This window comes from Chionomys nivalis, chromosome 18 (genome assembly GCF_950005125.1).
Source record: "Chionomys nivalis chromosome 18, mChiNiv1.1, whole genome shotgun sequence".
Taxonomy (NCBI): domain Eukaryota; kingdom Metazoa; phylum Chordata; class Mammalia; order Rodentia; family Cricetidae; genus Chionomys; species Chionomys nivalis.
The window spans coordinates 47,314,698-47,341,502 of record NC_080103.1 but is presented as its reverse complement, the minus strand read 5'-3'; the positions used below and the strand labels follow the sequence as shown (position 1 = coordinate 47,341,502).

The 26,805-nt window shown below is 47.6% G+C and overlaps 1 protein-coding gene across 2 annotated transcripts in view; it reads right to left on the bottom strand.

Annotated features, from left to right (window-relative positions):
• The window catches only part of Tspan5 (tetraspanin 5), a 167,678-nt gene that overhangs the window by 22,858 nt on the left and 118,015 nt on the right, over positions 1-26,805 (bottom strand). For both annotated transcript variants that reach the window (XM_057793216.1, XM_057793217.1), the window contains exon 2: positions 16,317-16,367. In XM_057793216.1, the coding sequence (XP_057649199.1) occupies positions 16,317-16,367 (51 nt within the window). The remainder of the gene's footprint in view (positions 1-16,316; positions 16,368-26,805) is intronic.

The following is a 26,805-nucleotide window of genomic DNA, read 5'->3' as shown; positions in this document are numbered from 1 at the left end:
TCCAGTTCCATGAAATTCAACTCCTGACCTCTGAGGGACCGGGGCATGCATGTGGCACACAGATATACATGCACATAAAACACATATACATATAACATAACTTTTTAAGAAAATACATATTGTGAACCTCTGCTATTGTAGTCTAGGAGGGATTTCCAAATGGGTGGGCAGTTAGTACTTAATGAGCTACTTAGGATTCTTTTAGGATCTCATCAATATTTTTAAACAGTCTTTTTATTTATGACTCATGTTTGAGTGTGGGCAAAGCTCGAACTGTTCCCAAACACTTCCGCGACCCATAGTTGAACGTAAAAGAGTTAGCAAATAACAGGACAATTAACTAGGTGGCTCTGCCAAAGCCAACAAACTTAGTGTAACTGAAATATCAAGATAAAATTCTTCCCTAGATGGCAAGAGAGAGAAAGAGAGAGAGAGAGAGAGAGAGAGAGAGAGAGAGAGAGAGAGAGAGAGAAATCTCAACTGGTAGACAGCAGATCCCTCACTAAACTGTAGACAGCGGAACCCGTGCTCATCTGTCCTCTCTGGCTTTACTGTGAGAAGAACTTGGCTTCTCAGCGAAACTCTCTTTAATACTCTCCCTAGCCTGCAGGGACACTTTTAATTGAGAGGCTTTCAACTGTTTCCATGGAAACAACGATAATTTGGGGGCCCAGGTTCCTTATCTAGTTCTAAATTCCAGCAAAAGACAGCACTGGAGACAGGTGCCGCTGAGTGCTGGGGGCTGGAGCTCTGCTCAGCACAGGTAGGACCCCTGAGGACTTTACTTTTGATGGCTTCAGAACATACTCAGACTGTTACCAGTTGTAAATTAATTCAGGTTTCTTTTTCCCAGAGTAGAAAGAAAAAAACTTAAAACATAATTAACAGAATTAACAGATGACCTTACATATACTGCCACTGTGATAGTAGATACCTATAATCCTAGCACTCAGGGCAACAGCAGGGGGGGTCTCGAGTTGGAGACCAGCCTGGGTTAGAGACTCTGAAAGCTCGCATGGGCTACGTGCACACCCCCCACACACACACACCCCACACACCCACACACGTGTGCACACATTCATGGGGGGGGGGTTGTAACAACCCAGTGCTCCCAAAACAGCAAGTATGTATTTACACTGTACTATTATATATTACCTAATAAGTTGAATGTGTTTGAATTGTGTGTGTGCACATGTGTGCATGAGTGTTGGAGTGACTAAATCCAGATAGCATGTATTATCTCACATACTATTATATGTTATATGTTATAATTTTTGTGGTAGTAATACAGCACATCCGCCCACAGTACTCTTCAAGAACACAGCATATCAAGTATGCTCACTTAGCCACCTGGAATGAGGTGAGCTTCCTAGATGCGGAGGGAAAGCAGGATGAGGCTGTCACGTGTGCCATGTGCAACACTTACTTCAGAGAACCAGTCTATCTCTCATGACACAGAACTTCAAAACACACTGCATGTATTCTTGGGAACAATAGTTTTGGGTAACAAAAATGACGGGAAGCCAAGGCATCATTTTCCTGGTGTCACAACCATGAGGTCTCTCCCTGAACTTTTAATTCCTTGAAGCTCAACATGACAAATTAGGAAGAAGGGCTCGTACATGCCTGCTGAGAAGTAATTATAATTCATGCTGGAAGAACACAACTCTAAGGTCACAGTTAAGTCAGCCAAGTATAAAGTTGGTGCTTAGGTTTGTAGCAAATCCTTAGGAACCTGTGAGAAGAACACGGCAGACACCTGGTTAACCAGAAACCCGTGGCATCACCCTCTTCTGTGAGGATTTCTCTTCTTCATCCTCTTCGTGTGCCTCAGGGCTCCACAGCTCCACAAGAGACCCTGCCCAGAGAGGGGAGAAGCCTCAAGACCCCTGCATTTAGGACAGGCACTTCTCTCTACTGCACATCCCAGAGTCATGCAGCCACGCACAACCATGTGTCAGGCTTTTTACCATGTGGAGAAGTGTAAGGTGGTGCTGAAGAAACACAAGAGCAGGGAGGGGGAATCCTGTTGGCATCCCAGACGCCTTGGTCCAGAGAGTACCGAATCCTCCTGTCACTCAAGATCTCTGACGACAGGCTGTTGGAGGCATAGCGAGCTCCATTTAGTGGGCATGATGGTGCAAGCCTGCAATCCCAGCACTTTGGGGATGGAGGAACAGGGGTAAAAGTTCAGATCGTCCTTAGCTACATAGTGAGTTCAAGGCCAGGCCATTAAGACCCTTATCTCAAAACACAAAACAAAACATCAAGAAGAAACAAACCCAAAGATTAAAAAGGGAAGCTCTATTTTGGTTTTCATTTGGACCCAAGGAGCCCTGCTTTGGTGATCCTTAAAACTTTGGGGGAACACATACATGTCTAAATAATACTAAAGCTCACACGTATTCTGGGAGGAGGGAAATATTATTTAGGGGGCTCAGAGGAGGGATAGAGGAAAGTGCTAGATTTTAACTGATCACCTTAGCTGGGTAGCTGATATTTTTACATTAAAAGTAATTAATGCTGGTCTAGTCATTCATGAGACTCCATTTTCAACTTAGCATTATCAATGAGATAAGCAGTTCTGGATGGAAGTTGGAGGCTTTTATCTATATTGTTGACCAGTGATACCTAACATGGTTTAAGTCCTAATTCTGTATGTCAAGTTGAAAGTTTAGCTCTTGAGTTTAAACACTAACAACTTAGTTTTTAAAATGAGCACAAATCATCTTCTGGCAGCCGTCTTCCATGACCAGAGCTGATATTACAAGCACACAGGCAGCCTAGCGTTGGAATGTCCCAAGTTTTTATGCTTCTGCCTGCACTGTGCAGGCAAAGCCCTAGGGGTTAGTGATGCCAAATGTATTGCTCTTGGCGGACTATCAGAAAACCCACCCAGAGACGCTGAGTCTCAGCGGAGTGAGAAGAGGGCCAATGGGTCACATGGACTGATTTCTATTAAGTATTTCTTCCCACTTACATGGAAGGGAAAGATGCTGAACCCTGGGAGCAGAGACAGAAAGAGGGTGAATAAGAGACTAAAATGGTGGTCACAAAAAGAAAATATAAAAGGAGATTAAGAATACTGGAGGTATTCCTAAACATATATTTTAGTAAGCATTATTAAGATTATATTAATAAGAGCTGATAAAAATAAGCACACATGCATGAGCGTGTCTCATATTCATGATGAAGTATGGCCTTGACTGCTTTTAGCATGGCTGCTAGAGCAGGCGGGAGAGAAAACAAATCACTCATAACATAAAGTAATACTATAAACACGAGGCACACACCAGTCAATTACAAAACTGGCTGCTCTTCCAGAGGACTCAGGTTTCATTCCCAGCATCTGCATGGCAGCTCACAACTGTCTGTAACTCTAGTTCCTGGGAATCTGACACCCTCACACAGATATATACATGCAGGCAAAACACCAATGCACATAAAAATCTTTTTTTTTTTTTAAAAAAAATCAACAAATCGACATCCCACAAACTGGACAACTGGCTTCTGGTGTATCAATTTGAAACTGCAAAGAAGGAATCCTCCTGTACAAAAGACTTCCATTATCCACAAAGTACTGGACCCGCGCTCAGCAGAGAGCAGTGTGTGTTGAAAAGGAGAAATGCTAAGGGAAAGTGTCAGATGCAGTATCTATAGTAACAGAGGCAGCTGACAAACAGGCATCCTTCTGTGTCCATCATGGTACTAAACAGAGTGGTAGTGAGCAGCTCAGAAAGTGTACACCACAGTACAGCAGAGAGCATTCCAGAGCCACCTTCCCGCACACAGCACTCAATCTGCAATTTCCCTGTGCTCCTCAACACAAGTGCCCAGACAATGGCAGGATTATGGACTTTCCTTTCAGGGCTAGAATAAAGCTCAGCTGACATTGGCCTTGCCCAGCACATGTGAAGTCCTGGGTTCATCTGCAGCCCTAAAAACTGGGCATGGTGGTATGCACTTGGGAGATGGAGCCAGGAGGCTCAGAAGTTCAAGGTCATCCTCAAGGCATAGTGAATTCAAGGCCATCCTGGCCTAAGCTAAGACATTGAAAACATAAAATTTGGGGGCTGGAGAAGATGGCTCAGTGGTTAAGAGCATTGCCTGCTCTTCCAAAGGTCCTGAGTTCAATTCCCAACAACCACATGGTGGCTCACAACCAACTGTAATGAGGTCTGGTGCCCTCTTCTTACCTTAAGGCATATATACAGAACATTGTATGCATAATAAATATTAAAAAAAAAAACCATAAAATTTGTGTGCACTTCCGGGATATCCATGGAATGTGTCAACAAATTTACATACTATAGAGTTTAATGCAAAGCAAACCCCTATCTCAAGCATTTCCTCATCGTGGTGGAACGATCTGAATGTTTCACATGGTTCTCTGGACTACACAGGGCTTTATCATGACTGTGCTGGTGCACCAGAACTTCTTACCGACACCTAGAACTCACGGCCAGTATTCCTCATCATAACCTTCCTTTCTCCTCCAGTTAGCAACCGCCATTCCCCTCTTGGCTTCTACAAATCCACTTTCTATAGCTCAAATATGACTGAAGTCAGACAGTTTGGAGTTCATTTCTGGTTATTTCTCTTACAAAGTAATCCCCCAGTTCCATCGACGCTATCACAAATCATAGGACTCGGTTCTGTTTATGGCTGCACAGTATTGCACTTTGCATATATACATGTTCTTTACCCATGCGCTGGCTGACGGACACATAGGCCATTCACATTCTTGCCTATTCTGAAGGTGCTGAAATAAATGTGGGAATGTGGGCTTCTCTTCAACATGTAAATTTCACTTCCTTGGGATTTATATCCAGAACTATGATTGCTGGATAAATAGGGGTGTGTGTGTGCGCGCGCGCGCGAGAGAGAGAGAGAGAGAGAGAGAGAGAGAGAGAGAGAAAGAGAGAGAGACATGTATGTGTGTGGTGTATATATGCATGAATGCCATGCCTGCCTGCTATGTGGGAGAGGGTAGAAGTCAGACATAGACACTAGAATTTTTTCTTCTACTGCTTCTCCATCATTTTATTTTATTTTTGAGACAGAGTCCTTCACTGAACCTCAAGTTTGGCTGTACTGTCCAGCAAGGCCATGGAATCTTATTATATATGTACCTCCACTACGCCCCCCCCCCCGCCATGCTTGAGTCACAAATTGTATCACCTTGTCCTGATTTTACATAGATGCTGGGGGTCTGAATTCAGGTCCCTGTGCATGAGCCACCTCCCAAGCCATGACAGTTCTATTGTTAATTTTTCATTTGAAACAGTCTCAGTATGTAGCTCTGGTTGGTCTCAAATACTCTGTGAAACTGAGGCTGGCCTTGAACTCAGTGTGATCCTCCTGCCTGAGCCTCCCACCTTACCTGGTTCCTACCTTTAATGTTTTGCGGAACCCCTCCGGCTCTCTCCATAACGGCTGCTCTAATTTACATTCCCACTGACACGGTGCAAGGGTTCCCTTTGCTACATCCTTGTTAGCACCTGTTATTATCTTCCATCTGACAAAATTGTTTTGCATCTCAGTTTCTCTACTTCCTACCTATGTGATCATAGGTAAGGTACCTTCACCTGCCTAAGCCTCAATTTACACATCTGTGAAATTATACCTTACGACATAAGGTTATTACGAAAATGAGATGAATCAAGCAGCTGCAAACACTGTGCTAAGCAGCTGGCACAAGAAGAGAATGCAGCGGAAGCTCACCTCTGTCATGGACATCACTATGATGTTAGAACAGGAGGGAGCCACTGCGTCCATAGGGGCACCCGAGATGCTAACCCTGCTACACTGGAGAAAACTCTCCTGATCCAACTACTTGTCCTACTTGATGCCCGTCTAAGGAAGTCTGGGGCCACATCTGGTGATGACACCTAGTGGGGCGGAAGTATATGGAGCATGCTGATTGGATCTTCAAGGGCGTGTGTGAAAAAATCTAAGATGTGCACAGAAAGACAGAGTGGGAAGCCGTGAGGGAACAGAAGCCTCTGCAGGTGCACAGAAATGGTCCAGCAGGAAGGAGCGCACAGAGCAGTCTCGTGACACTGTACGCCCAGCAGCTGTACATGGCTACGGCCAGGGAGCTGACCGGACGTGTCGGCTGCTGGAACTCTGCAATGACCTTCTTAGTCGCTCAACCGCACTCTGCCCCTGTGAGCGCTGGCCGTTCCACGGTTTGATGAACATAGTACGTCTCAGGAAGAATGTGGAGGCATCTGCCGACCTTCCTGCCCGCCTTCCCCGCCTCATCAGCACCTTGTCCTGCCTGCCATCTACGTGATTCAAGCAGCTTCTCCCTCGTGGTCCTGCAGTAAAGGAGTCTGTTCTGGGTGCCGAGCTCTTCTCCAGAGAAGTTGCTATGCAAGCGCCAGAAACAAAAAAGGCAAACAAAGCTTCGGCGTATTGCGAGCCAATGCACTTCAGGAGTGTCTGTGGTTTCCTTCAGAGCCGGCAGAGCAGCCTCTGTGTGCCACCTGGCAGCCTGCAGCCTCTTCTCTGTCAACCCACACAGAAAAGCAGTGCAAAAACAGCACACACGCACCCCAGGGCCTGGGGCTCTCCTGCCTTTGCATACACAAGCACATTCCTTTCCAGCTGCTGGACGAGAAACAGAGGGACAGGCACATGAAATGTGTATGCAAACCCAGACCAGATGGACCTCTCTGCGGTATTTACGACACTGGATCCCGATTCACCTACCTCTCCACACACCAGGCCCGACTGCGGTGGGCCTGAAAACTTCCCCAGAACATGAGCGAAGGAAACATTTCCATGCCGACCGATAGTGACAGGTGCAACATTTCAAAGAAAACGCAGCTACTCAGAGAGTGGGTGGTCTTGGATAATCGGAAATGTGGTTTTGAACGATACCCACAGAAGGACCAGGCAGGGGCCTACAGTATCAAAGACCCTCCGAGAATGTTCCATTGGCAAAGCCACTTTGTAGAAACCCAAGTTTCCATCTACTCGATGAACTGCTGCAGAGGCCGGAGAGGGGAGGGGATGAGGGGCAGCAGGAGAGCTTGCCAGACCTGAAGAGTCTCAGGAGGCATGGTGGGGTGAGAGCAGCTTAGTCCATGCCTAGTATAAAAAGCTCACCGGCAAGAAGGCGAGCTGTTTCAAAGGCATATGATCCTCTCTATGTCCCTTGTCAAGAAAGGCCATCAGAGGGACTCAAGTTATCCCCTCCTGCACATGAAAAAAAGAAATGTTCACGGGGTATCTTTGAGAAGATGAGGAGGATCATCTTTTAGGCCTATACAAAATCTTGTAGCCAAGCAGTTGTTGGAAGAGTGGCTAGGCCAACTTCTAAGGTAGAGAACACAGAGTACCCCCTCCCCCCCGCCACATACACACACTAGTGAGCGGCTGCCCGGCAGACACAGAAACAGCCTTACACAGAAGTGTCCCACGTTCCAAGGCCTCCATGTTGCACGTTCCATGTTCTGCCACTTGACAGATACTTTCACGTACCTACTCAGAATACAGAAAACACACTTCGGGACATCCTCGTCTTAAGCGGCATATTTGAACTGAAATCATAATAACGGTTCAGTTCAGGACTGAATGCCTCTCTCCCCCATTAATATGCTGAAATACAATCACCACCAGCGTGAGAGCAGTTGAAGGAGATTAGGCTCAGAGACGTTCGTGAGGCTGGACGCCCGTGACCTGACGGGTGTCACCGTGAGAAGAGGAAGACAGCAGATCCTGCCCTTTCTCACCCTGCCACAGGCAGATGCAGTGAGGGGTCGCCCTCTGCAGACCAGGGTGGCAGCCTTCTCTTGGAACTGAATAGCTGGCTGGCACCTTGATCTACACGTCCAGCCTTCAGACTAGAGGAAATGAAGGCGCATCGTTCAAGTCATTTAACTCAACGGTATTTATTTTGTCTTAGTGTGGGTGAGATGCCAACCAAGTACTGTGTCAGCCATGGGCATTTAGAGTGATTCATTCAGCGATACTCCATAGCATGTCTACAGGGCAAGCCCACGAGGCAGAGATCCACAGTGGTGCCATGTGCACAGAGAGGAGGCACAGAAGGTCTTGTCGGCATGTGTGGAGACAAAGAAACAGAACTTGGTCAACAGTGTCTGTGTGTGTGTGTGTGTGTGTGTGTGTGTGTAGCCATGAAAGTAGACGAGGGTGTCACGGAGAGACTGGATCTGTCCTTCAGGCACTCAAGTGGGTCAAGCCCATGCCTCTCTGTGCTGGGAAGCCCTGTGTAAGTGGTGGCTGGGCACTATGGAAGCCTCTGGTGGAGCCTCTGTGGAGAGCTCAACAAATCCCTATCTGGAGAGTTGCCCTGCTGAGCACCGACTACAGTAGGCCCTGGGATGCCTCATTTCTTCATCCTCATGCCGAACCAACCAGTTGGGTGCTCCGGTGGGGAGACACGCAAAGAGCAAGGTCCAAATCACTGAAGGAAGGAAGGGGCCGAGTAGGAGCTTGCAGCTAGGTCACCTGCCCACTGAGCTGTCCTCCTGTCCTCTTGGAATGCCCTGCTGAATGGCACCTGCAGACGGCAGTGGCAGAGGGGCTTCTTATCTCTAATGCAGCACAGCGAAATCAAGAAACATACAATAGGTTCGAACATTCTTGTCTCGGATATCACCAGAACAGAAAACCCGAGGGAGGCAGAGCCTAACAGGAGGCTGCCACTGGCACCACTCCAGCTGAGCCAGGCATGCATATGGTGGTGAGAGAGAGCCTGGTGAGGGGACTTCAACTGCCCTAGAGGTGACTGCCGAAGGCACTGGGGAGATGGCGCAGTCAGTGGGGTTTCAGCTGTATGTGCTGATCTGAGGTCAGATCCCCAGAACCCAGATCCAAAATAAGTGATTCACGAATGACACCGCTCCCAGGGGACGTGTGTGGGAGGTGAGACTTCTCTTTTCACTCACGGCTTATGTAAAGTGTCAAGGGGACAACCAGGGAGCCTGGGGGTGGTGGTCTGTGGTACAGACACAGGAGCCTGCTCACTAGGCAAAGGACAGGACTCTGGGAACTCACTCCTGCCCTGGGAACCTGGAGACAGGGGCGGGGGGCTGCTGACTGCCCTGGTATCGGAGGCAGGCAAGGGCTTTCCTGGTTGGACTGGCCTCTTCTGCATTTGGCTGTGACCAAGGGAAACCACGAGGGCAGCATGAAAGAGGCAGCTTGGGCCATGATGATCTCCACTAGACAGAGCAGCAGCAGAATTTGGAGGGATAGGCATAAGACAGAGGAGCTGGCAGGGGAGGAGGTGGCCACTAAGATATAGCCCAGCTCAAAGCAACCAAGAGGCAGAGAGACTCAGCAGGGAAACTTCAGTTAGACCTGAAACCATTCCCCTCAGCAGCCACCAGGTCCCAGAGCAAAGCCTTATCCCTACTCTGAGGGAAGTAGTACTCTGACAGAAAGTAGACTAGGATCTATGTCCTCTCCTCAGGCCCCAAAGCAGTTCGGCATGGGTAAAAGATACTATCTTAGTGCCAGGCAGGCATCTGTCTCAGAAGGGGCCAGGAATGGAGACCTGACCGCTAGTAACCAAGCCACTGACCCTTGAACTGGTCTGAATTTTTCTACCTAAGAAACTTGTGTGAATAACATTGCAAGGGTTACACACAAAAACAGAGATTTTATTTGATTTTTTTTTTTTTTATCATGTCCTGTACTTGCTTCAGGGCTGAGAGATCACAGGGCCATCGTCCAGGCCCTGACCAAAAGCGGCCTTGTGTGCAGTGCTTCAGATGTAACAGGTAACTTCAAGGTGTGACAAGGACAGCTGAGGAGGGAGGCAGACAAACTTGCTACAATTCAGCCGGTAAAGGGAAATCTCTGAAGGACCTTGCAGCATCTTATAGCTATCCTTTCTCTTCAAAGGGGCCCCACAGCTGGGGCAGCCAAGTCCCCCCACCCACTGCCTTTTTCAGGGATGGGAACTGGTCCCTCTGCGATGATCTGACTGGCTGTCCAGGTCCCAGCATTCCCGATGCTCCTTCCTGGGAACACAGGGGACATTCTTACAAGATGAGTCTACTATGAGATGGTGATGAAGAGATTTCTAGATACAGACACCAGGGAGGAAAGAAGGCCCTGAAGAGACAGAATTGTCCCTAAATACGGGAAAGGCGGGGAAAACACAATACGGGATTCACTTCCCGCCGTCCCTCCTGGGATCAGGGCTGTGGAGCTGCTCTTTCCTCCCCACCTAGGGAACTGGTGGAGAACGTGAGCGAGAATCACAAAGGACCAGAGGGGACAGGAAGAGAGAGAGAGCAGGAATTTCAGCCTCACATCTCAGGGCCTTGGTTTCTCTATTTCTGAAACAGAATGCAACCTTTCTCTTAAAGTTTAACCCAAGGTAACGCACAGATCACAGGGCTGAAAATGAAACCTCCTTAGGAGGAGCTTTTTATCTTAATCAGACTTCTTTGTGCACCTCATTTGTGTGGTTGTGAACATCTGGATGTCCGCTACACAGGAGGGGACTGTGAGGCAGAGGCCACAAACTACTGTCCTCAAGGAGTTCAGCTTGCTAAGTGGAAGGGCTATGTTAGATAGAGAAGGCAGTGGGGGAACACTGGAAACCCCAAAGTCACATATAAGATCGAGAAAAAGCTTTTCCTATTCTGGGAAGTGAAGACCCTCCTCCCCTGGCAACAACTGTCTGTAAAACTCTCCATTGCAGTCATTGGTGATGCAACCCCCTCTCCTCCCTGGAACTAAGTAATGAGCAAGGAAGCTGGGCAGCGCAGGAGAGGGAAACCACCTTCATCCTCCCACGAAACAAGATGATCATAGAGATTCCCATTCTGAACAATAGAAAGGAAAGGACATTTCTCAGAAACCACAAATGTGCTATTCTGAAGGCCGTGCCACTCCGAGCAGACACCGGAAACAAACCGGATGTAATTTTATCTCCTTTCATGCAGTAAGAGGTGTGAATATATAGTCAATTCCCTAGGGATCTTGGACCATGATGACTTCTGGAGCTCAATGACAGAGGTCACGGAATGGTCAGGATTTAACAGAAGGAAGCCACTGTTCATTATTCATCCACTCTTTCATTGTTTCAAAGATCATATTTCTTACCACTGTTTTCAATACACGGTCTAATCAATTAGCCCAAGCTGACCTCAAGTTTGTAGCCATCCTGCCTACAGTGTCCCCAAGCGCTGGAATTACAGGCACGCACAATCAAGCCCTGTATAGACGGCATTTTTTTTCCTTCTTTTCTCCCTCTTTCCTTCTTTGACACAGGATCCCACGTAACCCGAACTCTCTATACAGCCCCAAATGACTTTACATCTTCATCCTCCTGAACGTCCCTCCAGATGATGAAGCTACAGGCTTCGGCCACCACATCTGATTTATGAACTAGAGATGGATCGCAGGGCCTTGTGAACCCCAGGAAGCACCATACCATCTGAGCTATGGCCCCTCAGATTCTAACCTAACCTCAGATTCTCATATACAGTGGACTACCCAGTATCTATAATTAATGCCCCCAATGGGCTTCTAAATCTTAGCATATCCGAGACTAGACTGCCCTGCCCCAGTCCTGCTGTGCTAAGAGGTCCTTTGCTTTTCTTTTAAAAGTACAAATGAATGTACCTTTACCCCGCAGCTATCCCGATCCCTGTCCTCTGTGCCCTTTCATTGCTATGCCCTAATCTTGCCAGCTGTGGGGCTTGGCCTACATCAGTATGAAGCTTTGGTGTCTGCCTGCCTTCGCCTGCATACTCACCCACCTAGGCCAGTTCGCATGCAGCAGCTGAGAAATCCTCAAAACTGGAAGGCAGATTCTGTTTCCGACCATGCAGTCAGTTTTTATCCTAGAGCTGTGGGAAGTGCCTGTCTCTTGTGACCATACCTCTTGCACGTCCCTGTGCACCAGCCCCTGCCTGCCCGGTCCTCTACCACCCAAACATGGACCCAACACACCACGGCCCCTCAGATGTTCTTCTTGGGTTGGTTGGTGCACTTCCGCAGAGATTCCCACTGGCTCTTTCCTTTCCTTCCCGATTCCCGCTTTCACACCGCCCTGCCCACAGGCTGCCAGTATGCTCGGGAAAGTATGCTCCTATCCCTAGCCCATTCTTCCCCTTCCTGTGTTTTCCCACCTTGGAGGACTTCTGCTTGTGATGTAAAAATGCATTGCTGGGTTTCTCCCTGGACAGAGGTAAGTTCACCAGGGACAGGGAGCCTTAATTTCCTGCTCCATTACCTGACTACATTATATGGCAATTTTTATTTTATTTTACATCACGGGGGGCGGTGCTGGTATCTGCTGAGTGGAAGTACCTGCAGAGGACAGAAGGACATCGGATGTTCTAGAACTGGAATATTTATGAGCCGCTTGATATGGGTGCTGGGAACTGTCCTTAGGCCCTCTGAATGAGGGGTACATGCTCTTAACTGCCGAGCCATCTCTCCAGCTCCTAGGCCTGCTCGCTACGACTCTTCTATTCCTCTTTCAGTGATGGAAAAAATATATGATGGAGAGACCAGAGGAACATGACCAAGGGTGGCGACGGGACTTCAGCCCACAGCATGTGAGGAGCACCCAGAGAAAAGACGCTTCGTCTGCTAGCCCCAAAGGAGAAACCTCAAGAGCAAGCATGTGGAAGGATTTATTCTGTGGGATCCAACAGCTCTCCCAAACAGGGTGAAAACCCACAGTACATGACCCTCATCTGATGGAAAAGAAAGTTTGTAACAGTAAAAGCAAAGGCAAGCATACATAGGGTGCCCTGGGAACTGTTACATGCACATTTGCTCCCTACCAGCGTTACTGCAACATTACTGTAGCATATCTCTTATGAATATGTACATACACTTGCTGCATCCGGGGTCAAACTCATCAAACTCATCTTCCTAGACCCAGCATTAGGATCCATCACAAGCTTTGCGTCCAGGAATGGTACTGGGATAAATGAGTTCACTTTGGCTACATGTTGCCAAGGGTGCTACAGAGGTGATTCACTGCTAACATTCTTGCCAAGGAGCAGACCCTGAGGTCACGGAAAACTAAAGGCAGACCAGATTCCCCTGGAGACACAGTCATTCTCTGTAACTTCAAGACCAACTTGGAATTTAGATAAAACCATTTAACGATTTTTTTCCAGGATTCACCTGCAATGTTAACTCGGACTGATAGACAGTAAGTTTGAAGGGTAGTAATTTTTACCTCCACTGCTTCTGCAGTCCATAGAAGTGTGTTTGAAGTTTTGCGTACTCGGGAAATCTGATCCCTGCAGTGGATTTAACATCATTCCAGCTTTGAGTCTGCTCAAAACTTTGTCCTTGCCTCCTCCTTTAAAGGAAATGCCACAGCTCTAAGAGTTTACTGCCTTGATCAAGCTGGTGCTAGCTCAGCAGGTTCAACCTGACTGGGGCTCACCTTGAACTAGAGACCTGGCTTGGTGAAGGATCAAAGGTCTTGCTTGGACAAGGGGCTTCTGCAGTTACCAAGGCAGAGTCAGCAAGGCCATTGTCAGCTCTTCCTGGAATGTTCTCAGCCTGTTCCTATGTAGATCTCTCTTACTTCCTAAAGATCCCAATGCCACCTCCTCCTCAGGAAGCCTGGTTCTGAGCTCTAAAAGGAACATCTCGGGACTGGGGTTATGGCTCAGTAACAGAGCATTGCCTAGCATACCCAAAGCCCTGGGTTCAATCCTTATTCCTGTCACAATCAAACTGTAGAGTGGTAGACCAGGCTCCTGTCACTCTACGTAGCCTGCGCTTAGCGTTTCTTGCCAGCATTTGGATGCAGTTCGTGGTAAGTGACCTCCTTCCAGCCGGTATCTCTCTTAGAAAGTAAGCAGGCAGGGACTCCGCGTCAACCTTGCTACAGCTTTGTGTCTGAGGTCCAGAAGCGTGAGCAGTACCACGGCCCTGACAAAGGACCGCGATGTCACCCTCTTCTGAACACGGTGGTGCCCCACCTATTTGGGAGATGCTGCCAATTTTGGGAGCTTTTTTATTTCACCAGAAAAGAGATACATGAGGCCACCAACAAAATAAAAACATAATTATATTTCATAAAGAGAAAAAAGAAAACCCTTCAAAATGACTCACTGCCTGTTTACTGCTAGGATAGACAACTGGTTCATTTAACGGTGTCCAGTGTCTTTTTCAAAGCAGCCAGAAATGGGCTCTTATTAAAGGGGCTGTAGGAAGCTGTGATATCTGGCATTTAACCAAACAGAGGGTTCTAAAGGGAGAATTTCTCGGATTCCACACGGAGAAATCCCAAGGCTTAACTGGGATGAAGAAGCAGCTAACCACAAGCCAGGAGAAGATTGGTATTCAACAGAGAAGGTGACAGATGAACTTACTGTTCAGGGAACTTAATTTGTCTTACTTTGTATAAGGATGGCTTTGACTCAAAAGGTTACTGTTTGCGGGGCAGTAGGGCATTTTCAGAATGTCTTTTATATATTACAGACACTCTCTGTAAATATAAAGGGGTGGTGCCTTTTTCTCCTTAGCCTTTCCTTACATTTTATTACATTTATGAATTTATTGTGTGTGTGTATGTGAGAGCCTGCGTGTGTACATGTGCGTGCGTGTGAGGCACACATGCCACGGAGTTCAGATAACAACCCTCAGTAGTCAGTTCCCCCCATCCACTAGAAGAGGCCTGCGGATGGAACTCAGGTCGTCAGGCGTGGCAATAAATGCCTTTACTCTCTGGGCCAGTGGTTCTCAACCTGTGGGTCGTGACCCCCTTGGGAGCTGCGTATCAGATATTTACAATACTATTCATAACAGTAGCAAAATTACAGTTAGGAAGTAGCAAGGAAGAGATTTTAAAGTTGGGGGTCAGCACAGCATGAGGAACTGCGTTGAAGAGCTGCAGATTAGGAAGGTTGAGAACCACTGCTCTAGGCCGTTTCACGAGGCCTATTTTCGTTCTTTAAAAAAAAAAAGTGTGTGTATGCATTCACATATGTACAGTGCATGTGTGTTTAAGTGTGCATTCACACGTGTGCACACACATGTGGAGGTCAGAGGTTAACCTCAGGCAGCGTCCATCTCATGTTTTTGAGGCGGGGTCTCTCACTGGGACCTGATTCAGTCTGGCTCCAGGGATCCTACTGTCTCTACCACCCCAGGTCACAATTAGAAATAATCTGTGACAACACCCGTGTTGTTATTTTTTTATTTTTTTGCATCAGGGTAGGGATGAAGTGAGGTCCTCACGTTTGTGTGGCAAGCATTTTGCCAACAGAGCTTATGTCTCCTCTCCTTTTGCGCAGTGTGGAGGACTGAGGACCACGCCCTCAATCAGCAGTAAAACTCAGGTCTCCCTCTGACTTGACCGCATGTGGTCTGTCTGCAAGAGGCTCTACTTGTCGAAATTTCACTGGCATCTCAGAGTCTTTTGTTTGACAGGAGCTTTGGTTTAGGTCTTCTATCTATTTACCCATAATGCTTCTTAAGGCATCTAACACTTCAGAAGAACCCTGGCCTTGAGCACAGTCAGACTCAAGAAGACAAACAACCAGGAGATAAGAGGAGAATAAGCCAGCCCCAAGTTTGCCAGAGCGCTGACCAATCCCAACACTGTTCACTCTCACAAGGTGAAGTACTTGGCAGGGGAGTCAAATCATGCTGTGGCGATGTCACAGGTTGCAAGAGAGGGTGGGGCTCATTTCTGCATTTCAGTGGTGCCCAGGGAGGATCAGAGAAAACCAAAAAGACTCATTGAGAAGCTCAGGGGAAACAAGAATGCACTCATCAATTAGGACAGAAACTACCTAGAACTCTCATCTTCACAGCAATTTTGCATCTATCCTTTGGTATTTCTAGAGTTTCCTTTTTCTCTACTATATGAGACAATCGACTTCGAGCATCTCTCAATATTTATGACCAGCTGCTGCCTGTTCATATTCTTGAGCGGCAGTGACGAGTCCATCTGATATTCAAACAGAAATTTATATTTGGCTTCCATCCTGCCACACGGCACACTGAAAACCATTTTTTAACATTTAAGTCATCTTCCAAATGGGTTCAAATGACAAGCGAGGCGGGGTGAAAGGTTACAAGTCACAGACTGACATTTAGAAGCATAATGAGGTCATCGTAGCTGGGTGAGGCTACGCCCTGGTCAAATCCAGTCGCACCCCCTCTGCCCACTGCGACCGTAGTGATTACTTTGATGTAGTGATCACTGCTGACACCCTAATGGTCTTGAAGATGCTTCCCCTCAGTAGACAACTGCGTTTTCACCCCATAGTGGTCAAAGACAAAACATTCAAAATACGGCCTCGGACCAAACCTGTTTGTCTTCGTGATGGTCAACTTACTTTTTCATTCCATGCCCACAGTCCAATTCCAAGAAACGTTATTCCCAAAAACTGCAAGAGAAAAGGAGGAGATCAGGGTAAGTGTTGGGGGAAACACCACGGTTTTACTAACAAAAATAAGGTTTCTTTTCTTTTTTGGTTTTTCGTGACAGGGTTTCTTTGTGTGGCTTTGGCTGTCCTGGAACTAGCTCTGTAGACCAGACTGGCCTCAACTCACAAAGATACACCTGTCTTTTGCCTTCTGATTGCTAGGATTAAAGGCATGTGACATCATTGTCTGGCAAAAATTAAGTTTTTAATTAATTGCTTTACTACATTATTTGATCAGGGGAAAAAAGCTTTCTTTTAAAAGCTGAGTTAACTAGGAAAAGAAATACCATCGCCTCTTTGCTTAAAATTGTTATAACAGTGAAAAGGGGTAGGGACCCACAGGTGCCTCAAAGTCATTCACATCATGAATTATAATCTTCAGGTAGCATGTTGAAAGAAATGAACATTTGTGTGGGTGTGTTCAAGCATCTGAGCCACCCGTCAGACACGGACATAAAGGTCACACATTTAGACAGGCCGAGATCTCTGTCCCACTGGAGTCCTGACCCCCCCCCCCCATGTACTCCAACAAATCCTTTTACTGCTCCTTCAAAGGTAATAAGAATCCTATCAAGTTCAATGTGATCCAGAGAAATTCCCAGATCTTGGGGATTTTGTTTGTTTTGTTTTTTTCAGAAACTAAAACTGTAGTTCCAAGGGCCTCAGACCTCTTCCTGGTCTAAGCTGATCCCGTACCTCCATGGATAACTTGGCGCACACACACCATGCACAGTGAACTGAGGCTGGCTACTCTGCCGCTCTGTCAGTTGGCCACACTGGGGGGATGCAAGGGCCATGGCGTGCAAGTGCTGACAGCGGAAAGGGCTGACCACTTTAATTGACTCTCACTATATCCTGCCTGCTCAGAGATACACGTCTTCCCCTTTACAGTTTAACATCCCTGAAACCGAAATGTGGTTTAAAACTCACAGGATCACCCCCCCCCACACCAGAGAGTATTTAAAATAATAGCCTGTCTTACGATCGGGGCACCAAAGATTGTGTGATGATGGTGTAGGACTGCCCACCTGCTAGGAAGCCATAACCAGGACCGAGCGTGACTGGCTACCTCACCCAAGTCCTTGTCTTCAGTCTCAACAGAGACTTGCACTTTGCGAACGCTGAAGAAAGTGGTGGGGGAGGGGTGGCGAGCGGTTTTGGTCCAGTGTAAGAACACTGTTTATTTTACTAACATCTTGATTAAGTTAAATGTCAGAAACGCTGTCTACTGAGAGCACGGGCAAAGAGCACAACAGTGGGGGGGGGGGGGGGAATGGTTATTCTTCAGTTTCAGGGAAGCCTGAGAACTGTCCACCCAGGAAGACCTTGCCGTTCACAGCAGGGAGTTTGGACCGACACTGAGGCGGTGGGAGACAGTAAAGCCAAGTGAAGGAAGAGCATGGGAAAAAAGCGTAATCAGTCACTCAGACATGGAGAGCTTCCCAGAGCTCAAAGCAATTCTACATTTAAATAAGATAGAATGCAATATATCCTAAACACCCACAGAAGAACTTTAGCGTGTCTTTGGCAATAAATAAATAAATAAATAAAATAAAAATGAAAATAATTAGGTCTCCACTCCTCCTCCCCTTGCTCCAAGGGAGCTACTTTAATAAGTGCTGTCATGGTTAGTTTTCTATTCTTGTAATAAAACACCATGACCAAAAACAACTTGGGGAGCGAAGAATTTATTTAGCTTGTACTTCCACATCACAGCCTATCACTGAAGATAGGGCGGGAACTCAAGGCAGGAGCTTGGAGGCCATGGAGGAGCACTGCTTACTAGATTGTTTCTCAAGGCCTGCATACATACACATATACATACAAACACACACACAACTAGGACCACCTGCCCAGAATTGGCACCACCCACAATGATCTGGGCCCTCCCACATTAATCATTGAGACTAGCCTGCAGGCCAAACACGCAGAGGGAGGTTTTCTCCACTGAGAGAGTCCCCATTCCCAAAGGACTCTAGCTTGTGTCAAGCTGACATAAAGCGAGCCAGCACAGGTGCTTAGGAAGATTTCTTGTTTTCAACACCCTACGAGCAAACTACAGTCAGCCTTCTGGCCAATGCGCTATTTCATTTTATGTTTCCGACCTAAGACCTGAAAAAGGTAGAGGAACAAAATGACTTGGCATGTTAGTGCCGTATTTATAGGGGCCAGACAAAATATAGTCACAACTGACAAGGGGATAGGAGGACACAGGATTCTGTGGGACCAGGAATGCTCCAGGGGGCGGGGTTCGGGCTTTGTTTGATTCAAATGAAATCAAATGCACCCTAGTGGGAGAGTCTGACTTTCAAAGATTAGAGTTCTCTATGGCAGCAGTCATGGCCCAGATGCAGTGACAGCCACAGTCTCAACACCAGCAGTGGGTGGGATAGGAGCAGGAGGTATCATGGCCAACTGCCTATCTCCCTGCCCAGCAAGGTGGGTGCACGCCACCTGTGCCAGCACTCATTCTTTCCACGCTCACTGTGATGGAGGCTGTTTTGGTTTTGTTTTTGAGCGTCAGGACAGTTTTACTCTGAAACTGGCACTATACCGCCCCTTTTAAGGAAAAAAGAAAACAAGTTTCGGTAAGGTTTATGGATCACAGAGCTCCTAAGTAGAGAAATAGAGATCTGGCCAAGGACACGTGTCCTCGCCAGTCCTGATGAATTCCCATTCTCACCTGGGACAGAAGTGGATCACGTTCAGGTCAGAATTTTATGAGATGTGATCAGGATGTCACCTATCATGATGCCAGCAAGCAGAGGAGGTGCTGAAGTAAGACAGGCACCCACCTACAATCTCAACACGTGGAGGTAGAGCCAGGAGAACCGAGCATTCCAGCCCAGCCTTAGCTCCAAGAGACTCCATCTCAAGCAAGAAGAGACAACTGCACAGAAGGACCAACTGTCAAAGGGGCGATCTCCATGCTGGTGTTGAGCGTGGAGAAAAGGGGTAGTTCAGCTGGGGGTGGGGTGCAGACTTTCTACTCTTTACAGGTCTCCTTTCTCCCTTGGCATTTGTGGGAAATTTTTTTCTTTTCTTTCAAGAATCAGAATAAAAAACTTGGAAAGAGATGGTTTTCCACAGAGGAGAAAGAAAGAGAGAGAGAGAGACTCATAATTTCCTTTACAATTTTGCATCAGTGTTTCCTGTTTGACTTGTGTCGTTCCAAAGGAGGGTTCAGGAATTTGGAAAGGGGGCAAGGTTTGAAATTAACGGGAAGTGTTCCATACCTAAATGAGCAAACGGCACGGGGCGGGGCCTCGGCTTGCTGCATACCTCCAGGTCTACATCAGCACCCAACGGCCTCCCAACTGTTCTCAGACCATATGTTTTGTTTTAAAATCAAGTTGTTCCAGCTCCAAATAATTAAGAGAGAAGAGCCAAACCCCAGAGACAGGCATGCAGCATTTGGAGCGCTTTTCCCCTTTCCGCTTCCCAAAGGAAAGGCGCCCAGAAACCCGACGCTGACCTGGTTCTGCAGCCCAGAGAGATGGCTGCAGAGGAGCGCTGGGAACTAATGGTAACCTGCTACTCCTCTGAGATGCAATCAAACCAAAGCCGGCACGGTCCCACCCGGCAGTGTCTGCGAGTGCATGGCATAAATGCCTGTCCATCACACTCTCGGAGTTGTAAAATGAGTAGTGACACTTTTGTCTAAATTTGATGAATGCAAAATCTGAGCGAAGATACTGTTTTCCTTTCTGTTTGCCGTGCTGGGGCCAACTCTGGCCTTTTACACAGCCATGCTGCTATCCGTCACTAAGCTATACTCTCAGCCCAAAGATTCTAGATTTTTTTTTTAATTTTCATACACACATACAATGAATCTGTATCGTAGCCACCTCCAACTCCCCCCTTTACTTTCCCAAGGCACCCCCATGTGTCTCTCCCATCTCCATGTTCTCTTTCATTGATAACTCACGGAGTTATCTAAGTGTCTAAATGAATGCGGGTCACACTCCCAAATTAAAAATGACTCCTCTGGCCCCAGCAGGCTTCAGTTGCCAACTGTTCTTGAGAGAGGGGCGGAGCTTCATAAGCCCCTCCCTCAGCCATGCAGCAATGATTGGGTTGACACGATCTTGGGTAAGTCTTATGCAGGTGGCTGCAGCTGCTGGGAGTTCTTAGCTGCAATGGTGGTGTCCAGAGGGCAGCACTTCACAGCACCCCAGCCATCTTCTAGCTCTCGCACCCTTCCTATTCCCTCTTCCATGATGCTCCCTGAGCCTCAGGGAGATTGACAGGGATGCCCTACTTAAAGCCGAGTGCTTATTCTCAGCAGCCACTTATTCTTAGCATCTGAGGAGCTTTACAAGACTCCGCACTATTGCCTACTACAAAAAGAAGCTTCCCTGACCAAGGCTGAGAGGAACACTAACCTATGAGTATAAATATACATATTTAGAAGGATGCTTGGTAACATGTCTGTTTGCCAGAACAACAACAGCATGTTGCTCCCAAGGACCTATGACCACCTTGTGCCCAGGCTTTTCACCAGCCACGAACTCTCTCCACAGAGGAGGTCTCAAATCTAATTAGAGAGCACTTGGTTATGGCCATGCCATTACTGTACCTGTGGGCACACTGTCCCGGTAAGCTTTGTATTGTAGCATGCAGGATTCGCCACTGGGGAGTCCACTGACGACTTTTCTCCCCCAACAGCCTGCCTAGAACCTTTTGTCATATGAAAGCTACACAGTAGAAAAGAAGATTCCAGGTCAGTTCCAGCCCGATGTCTCTGTCCTGCAACCAAAGGCATCTTGTATCTTCGGCAACAGGGTCTTGCCACTAAGAAAATGTTTTGCCTTGTTTTATTAAGTTTACTTTTGTTTTCGTTTTTTGAGACAGATCTCACTGTGGATCTTGGGCTGGCCTAGAACTTCCTTTGTAGACCAGGCTGGCTGGCCTTGTACTGACTGCCTCTGCCTCCCAAGTACTGAGATTAAGGGCATGTGCTACCATGTCTGGCCCTGAAATTCTGTTTTTAATGTAAATTTGCAAAAGCAGTGCTACTAGTAGTGGTCGGTACTCACCAGTGATCATCTGAAAAGCAACTGCTTTGAACTGAGGTACGGAGGCAAGTGTTAAATGCACAGCAGGTGGGTACGAAGATGGGATATGAATTAAAAGAATATAAAATCCCATCAATGGCTGTTTTGATATTTACTCTATGTTGAAACATTAATATTTTAGATCTATTTGGCAAATATAAACTTACAATTAATTTTATCTTTTCTTTTGTCAGTATGATTCCTAGAAAATGTGTTTTATTTGTAGCTTGCGTTAAATTACATTTGTGTGGAATAATGTTGGCCTAAAGTATCCCGCACCAATTCAATGCAGCAGATACCCGAGATTACTCATATTTAACTAATAACTAAATAGGTTTAGAAACATCAAGTGTTTTCCCCAGCATTGCACAGGTAGGTGCTTGAGCCGGATCACTCGGGGAATAGGTACTACTGATTATTCCTTTAACTTTTAAAAATGTTTCATCTATTTTTGTGTGTATGGGTGTTTTGCTTGCAGTGCCCACAGAAGGCAGAAGCCTGCATCAGATCCTCCGGAACAGGAGTTGTTACAGATAATTATAAACTGCCACGTGGGTGCTGGGAACCGAACCCAAGCTTCCAGATTAGGGACGTCCACCCTGTGCTTTCCCGCTACGTCTAACACATTGTCTGCAGCCCCAGCTCAGGGATAGGGGTATTGGGAAATGCTCGCACCGATCCTCTCAGTCGCTCCTCTGATGTCTAGGCATCAAAGGCACATTCTTTTGACAGAACTGAGAATGGCCTCCCGTGGAAACAGTGAGCGGAACAGTGATGGAAGCCTGCTAGACTTGGCTTCCAGGACCAGCGCAACTGATCCCTTGGCAAAGCCAGAGAGGAAAATAAGTCTAATGGGGTGATTCCAGAAGGATGCATCTGCCGCCTTGTCAAGTGGAAAAACCTCTTCCATATCCAGTTATTTTCATCCTGGCAGACTCTCCATTATCTCGGAACAGACCAGTGTCTCAGCCTAACCGGCACTAAATGGATACTTCAAAAAGCCACTAATCCACCCCTTTACAGTCTTCACGTGTCTCTTCGCTGCAACTTTGTACTTGACCTTACACGTCTCAAGATACACAGAGGTAAGCAAGCAGACACGGCTCTTGTTTGCAACTGGGTACGGTTCGGTTAGAGGCAATAATCAAATAATGAAAGAATAAAATTGCCCCGTGGTAGGAAGAGTGTTACAAGTCGCCCGCCGAGTCTGCCGGGAGGTTGGTGTGGCAGGAACACAGCGAGTGGGAGGGACATGGCATGCAGTCAGCAGAGCAAGTGGGGCACAGCACATTTGCTCCTTGTAAGGCGCCCATTCATCACCCTAGTGACAGGAAGTTTCTCAGGGACCATCTGTGTGGTGGGTGGCAGTGGGTGGGGCAGGCTGGTACTGATGAAAAGAACCACCATGTGGGTTGCAGACGCCTGGAGTGAATCCACAGGGACCCAGAGGAGGAGGCTTGGACATGCAGACAGGAACTGGTCGTGTCCAGCATATGGAGGAGAAGCGAGGACAACCAAGAGCGACTGGGAAGCTAAAGTGACATTTTCAGTAACCACAGGGCAGAGGTGTGATGGCAACTGACCTTGTACCTGGAGACTATGGCCCTTCAACATTCCAGTGGGGGCCCCATCTTCAGCTTCCAGGACAGGGAAAATACAACACACTGCTCTACAGACTGAACCGACTTCTGGGTGCTGTTTTCGGAGCTGGCGGGACCTAGTGGCAATTCTGAAGGATGTTGTCTTGAATAATACTTGGCTGCTATCTGAATTCCCTGTGAAGCAAATCTCACGTTTTGTATTTTTGAAAACTAAATTATTTTAAAATCACCAAATATTTCTACCACTTCTACTAGTTTTAGTCAAAAAACGGGGGAGGGGGCTGGGGCAATTACATGGGAGGGAGCAGCTCACTGACGTTCTCAGGCAGCTTCTAAACGGATACTCTTTACTCCTGTCTGCTTAAAGAGCAGCAGATCCATCCCTGGCACCTGCCCAGACGGGACGATTTCAAGATCAGCGCTGGGAAGGCAAAAGTTGTAGAGACCCAGTACCCACCTAAGAAACAACGGAAGGAAGAATTACCGTTCTGCCGAACGTCTAAAGAAATTGTCAACATCTCTGCCTGAATAAACAGGACAGGTACACCTAAGGCTGCCTCTGGATGGTGCAGGACGAGCCAGCGGAGAAGGTGTTGTCTGAAGCCGTGGCACACGCTTTTTGTCGCACTTTGTTCTGAGCCAACGCTACAGTTCCAGCACACGGGTGGCCAGCTTACACAGGCGTGCTACATGCATACACCAAGACAAGACCATGGCAAAGAAGGACGTCTGGGCTGGTGGAAAATTCAATACACGAAGAGTCAATCCAACTCTTGCCACTGGGTTCTGGTGTCCTGGTTTACACAAACTGTCCAGGACTGCCTTGATAAGATGGCATGATGGATAAAACTCAAATCTGTAAACAGGACATTCCCCATCCAGGCCAGGGTCAGTGTCTCTCACTTGACGTGGTCACAGGGCCGTCCTTGGCGTGCTCTGAGTACGTACTGACTTCAGAATTCTAGTCCCAGCACTGAACAGTTGCATCATGGGAAAGGCAGGATCTGCTGGGCAATGCAGTCACTGGAGGGCTTCAGACAAGTCAGGGAATGCAAGGGACAACTGGCTACTTTGTAACACAGTCACTGGAGGGCTTCAGACAAGTCAGGGAAAGCAAGGGACAACTGGCTACTTTGTAACACCGACACGGGAGCTGGGGTGTGCAGGGAGAGACTAGCAATGAAAGTCGCGAATGAGTGGGATGCACAGGGCGGCAGAGGGTGGGGGCACTGTGAGGAGATGAAGCATCATGGGAGGTAGTGTGAACGCAGACAGACACGGGGTCTCTGCCAAGGAGCCCATGTGAGGGGCAGGAATGTGATGACTCAGACATGGAGTCTGCTGTTGCAGAAAATTGGCGTGGGTCCTAGCACCCAGGTTGGGTGGTAGCTCACGACCACCAGTAACTTCATCTGCAGGAATTAAACATCCTCTTCTGGCCCCTGTGGGCGCGCACACACAGACACATAAATAAAAAACAAAATAAATCTTAAAGAAAAACCACCCATGAGTATTGTGGCACCATGAAGGGATGAAGGAGTTGACTGGCGGATGTTGGAACAGCAGCCTAGCTGAAGCCAGACATCTGGGCAGTGGCCCTGAACAGAGGAGAACAATGTGTGACACAAAGTGCCAGGGCCCGGGAAACACAGCACAGTAGCCAGGCTGTGTTAGGCTTCCTGGGCCACAGTGAAGGCTGTAGTGTGTCCCCTGGGGGAACAAGAATCTCTGAAGGGTCTCAGGCTTCCCAGGGCCCTGCAGTCCTTGTCTGAGGAATAGAGATCTAACAAGTAATAAACCTAATGCTAAAGACTATGGGGGTCCACGAGACCAAGGGAGAGTCAACAGGCGGATCTCCCTGTTCAGGGAAACAAGAAACAGATCCCTCTTCAGACATCCGATGTGAGCCGCAGCTCCTGCCGTCCACAGTGGTCATCCTAACTCCTGGCTCACCTCAGCATCAGCAAACACCTGATACAAGACGAACATAGGCTCTGTCTCCTCAGAGCTCCCCTGTCACTCGAGGGATGGCCTTGTCATGTCTGCAGGTACACACAGGACTGGAAACAAATGACAGTACCTCCTGCCAGATAATAGGAGATCGGGACTTGTTCTAATCATAGAGCACATAGACAAACAAAGCGCCTGGGTTCTGTTCTTTCTTCTGTCACCGGCCGAGGGTCCTTCCAGAATAGTTCATCAAGTGTCTGCATATTTAAGAGACGCAAACAAACTAGAGTTTGGAATGTTTTCTATTTCTTTTCATGGCAGTCTGGCTGAATGGCTCCGAAATACTTAATCCCACAAACTTTGGGGATCCACATTGAAAGACATTTTTCAGACTGGCGATGCTAGCTCAGAATGCTTAGCTCTCATACACAGGCCCTAGGTTTGATCCCCGAAAGTACAAAATAAGTATGTATGTAGAGAGGTACATGAATGAATAAATGAAAGAAGAAATTTCATATGTCTGCCTGTCTGTCTGTCACTCTCTCTCTCTTCCACGTGTGTGCGTGCATGTGTGTGTGTGTGTGTGTGTGAGAGAGAGAGAGAGAGAGAGAGAGAGAGAGAGAGAGAGAGAAAGAGAGAGAGAGAGAGGTTCATGTATTCATGCATGTTTTCAAATATGTAGGCAGTTGTGTGCACACACAAGAGCAGAGGCCAGAGGCGGCCATCAGATGTCTTCCACGATTCCTCTCCACATTACACAGTGGGCCGACAAAGAGTCTTACTTGAACCCAGAGCTGGCCACCCAGCTTGCTCAGGGAATCCTTTCCTCGTCTCTGCCTCCTGCCACAACCACCCTGCATCTATGTGGTGCTTGGGATCTGAACTCAGTCCCACCCTCCAGCTCACACGCCCCATCTATTTATTAGGGGTTTTCTCACATCTTCTGGCCCTTGCCCACCACTCCTTGTTTCTGTCTGATGTCCTACACGCAAAAGCTGAACTTCACTTCCTTCCTCTGGACAGGTGAGTCCACCAAGGCTGGTCACATGTCTGACGAAACCATTCTCCGTGTTCTGGATAGGGTTTTTGTTTTTGTTTTTCTCAACTTGACGCAAGCTAGAGTTATCTGAGAAGAAGAAACCGTAATTAAGAAAATGCTTCTACCAAATTGGCCCATGGGGGCATTTTCTTAATTAGTGATTGATGATGGGAGGGCCCAGAAGATGACGGGTGGTGCCATCCCTAGGCAGGTGGACCTGGATGGTAGAAGAAAGCAGGCTGAGCGAGCCATGAGGAGCAAGCCAGTAAGCAAACGGCCTCTGCATCAGCTGAGACCTCAGGTTTCTGCCCTGAATTCTCTCAGGGATGAAGTGTGACCAGAGTTGTAAGACGAAACAAACCCCTTCCTCCCCAAGCTGATGGTCATTGGTGCTCTACCACGGTAAGAGAAACCTAAGGCACACAGCCCTTGGCAAAGCCACACCGTGGCCTTTCCCAGGAGTCTGGGTCTAGATGCAATGACTTTTGGTAGCATCAGTCTTCCCATACAATGAAGAACTTAGAGGGGCTGAAGAGAATGGAGACCGGACATGACTGCTTCACGCGGGGATCCTGGGTGTGCATTCTGAGGCTGGCTTCCATGCGACATCCCTGGGTTTCTAGTACGACAAGCTCCTCAGCTCAAGCTGCTTCAGGGGACTTTGTTACATGCAGCTAGAGTCCAAAGGCACAGATAATTCTCACGCTATGAGCAAAACATTTAGAGTAGCCTAGAACCATACTTCTCAGGGG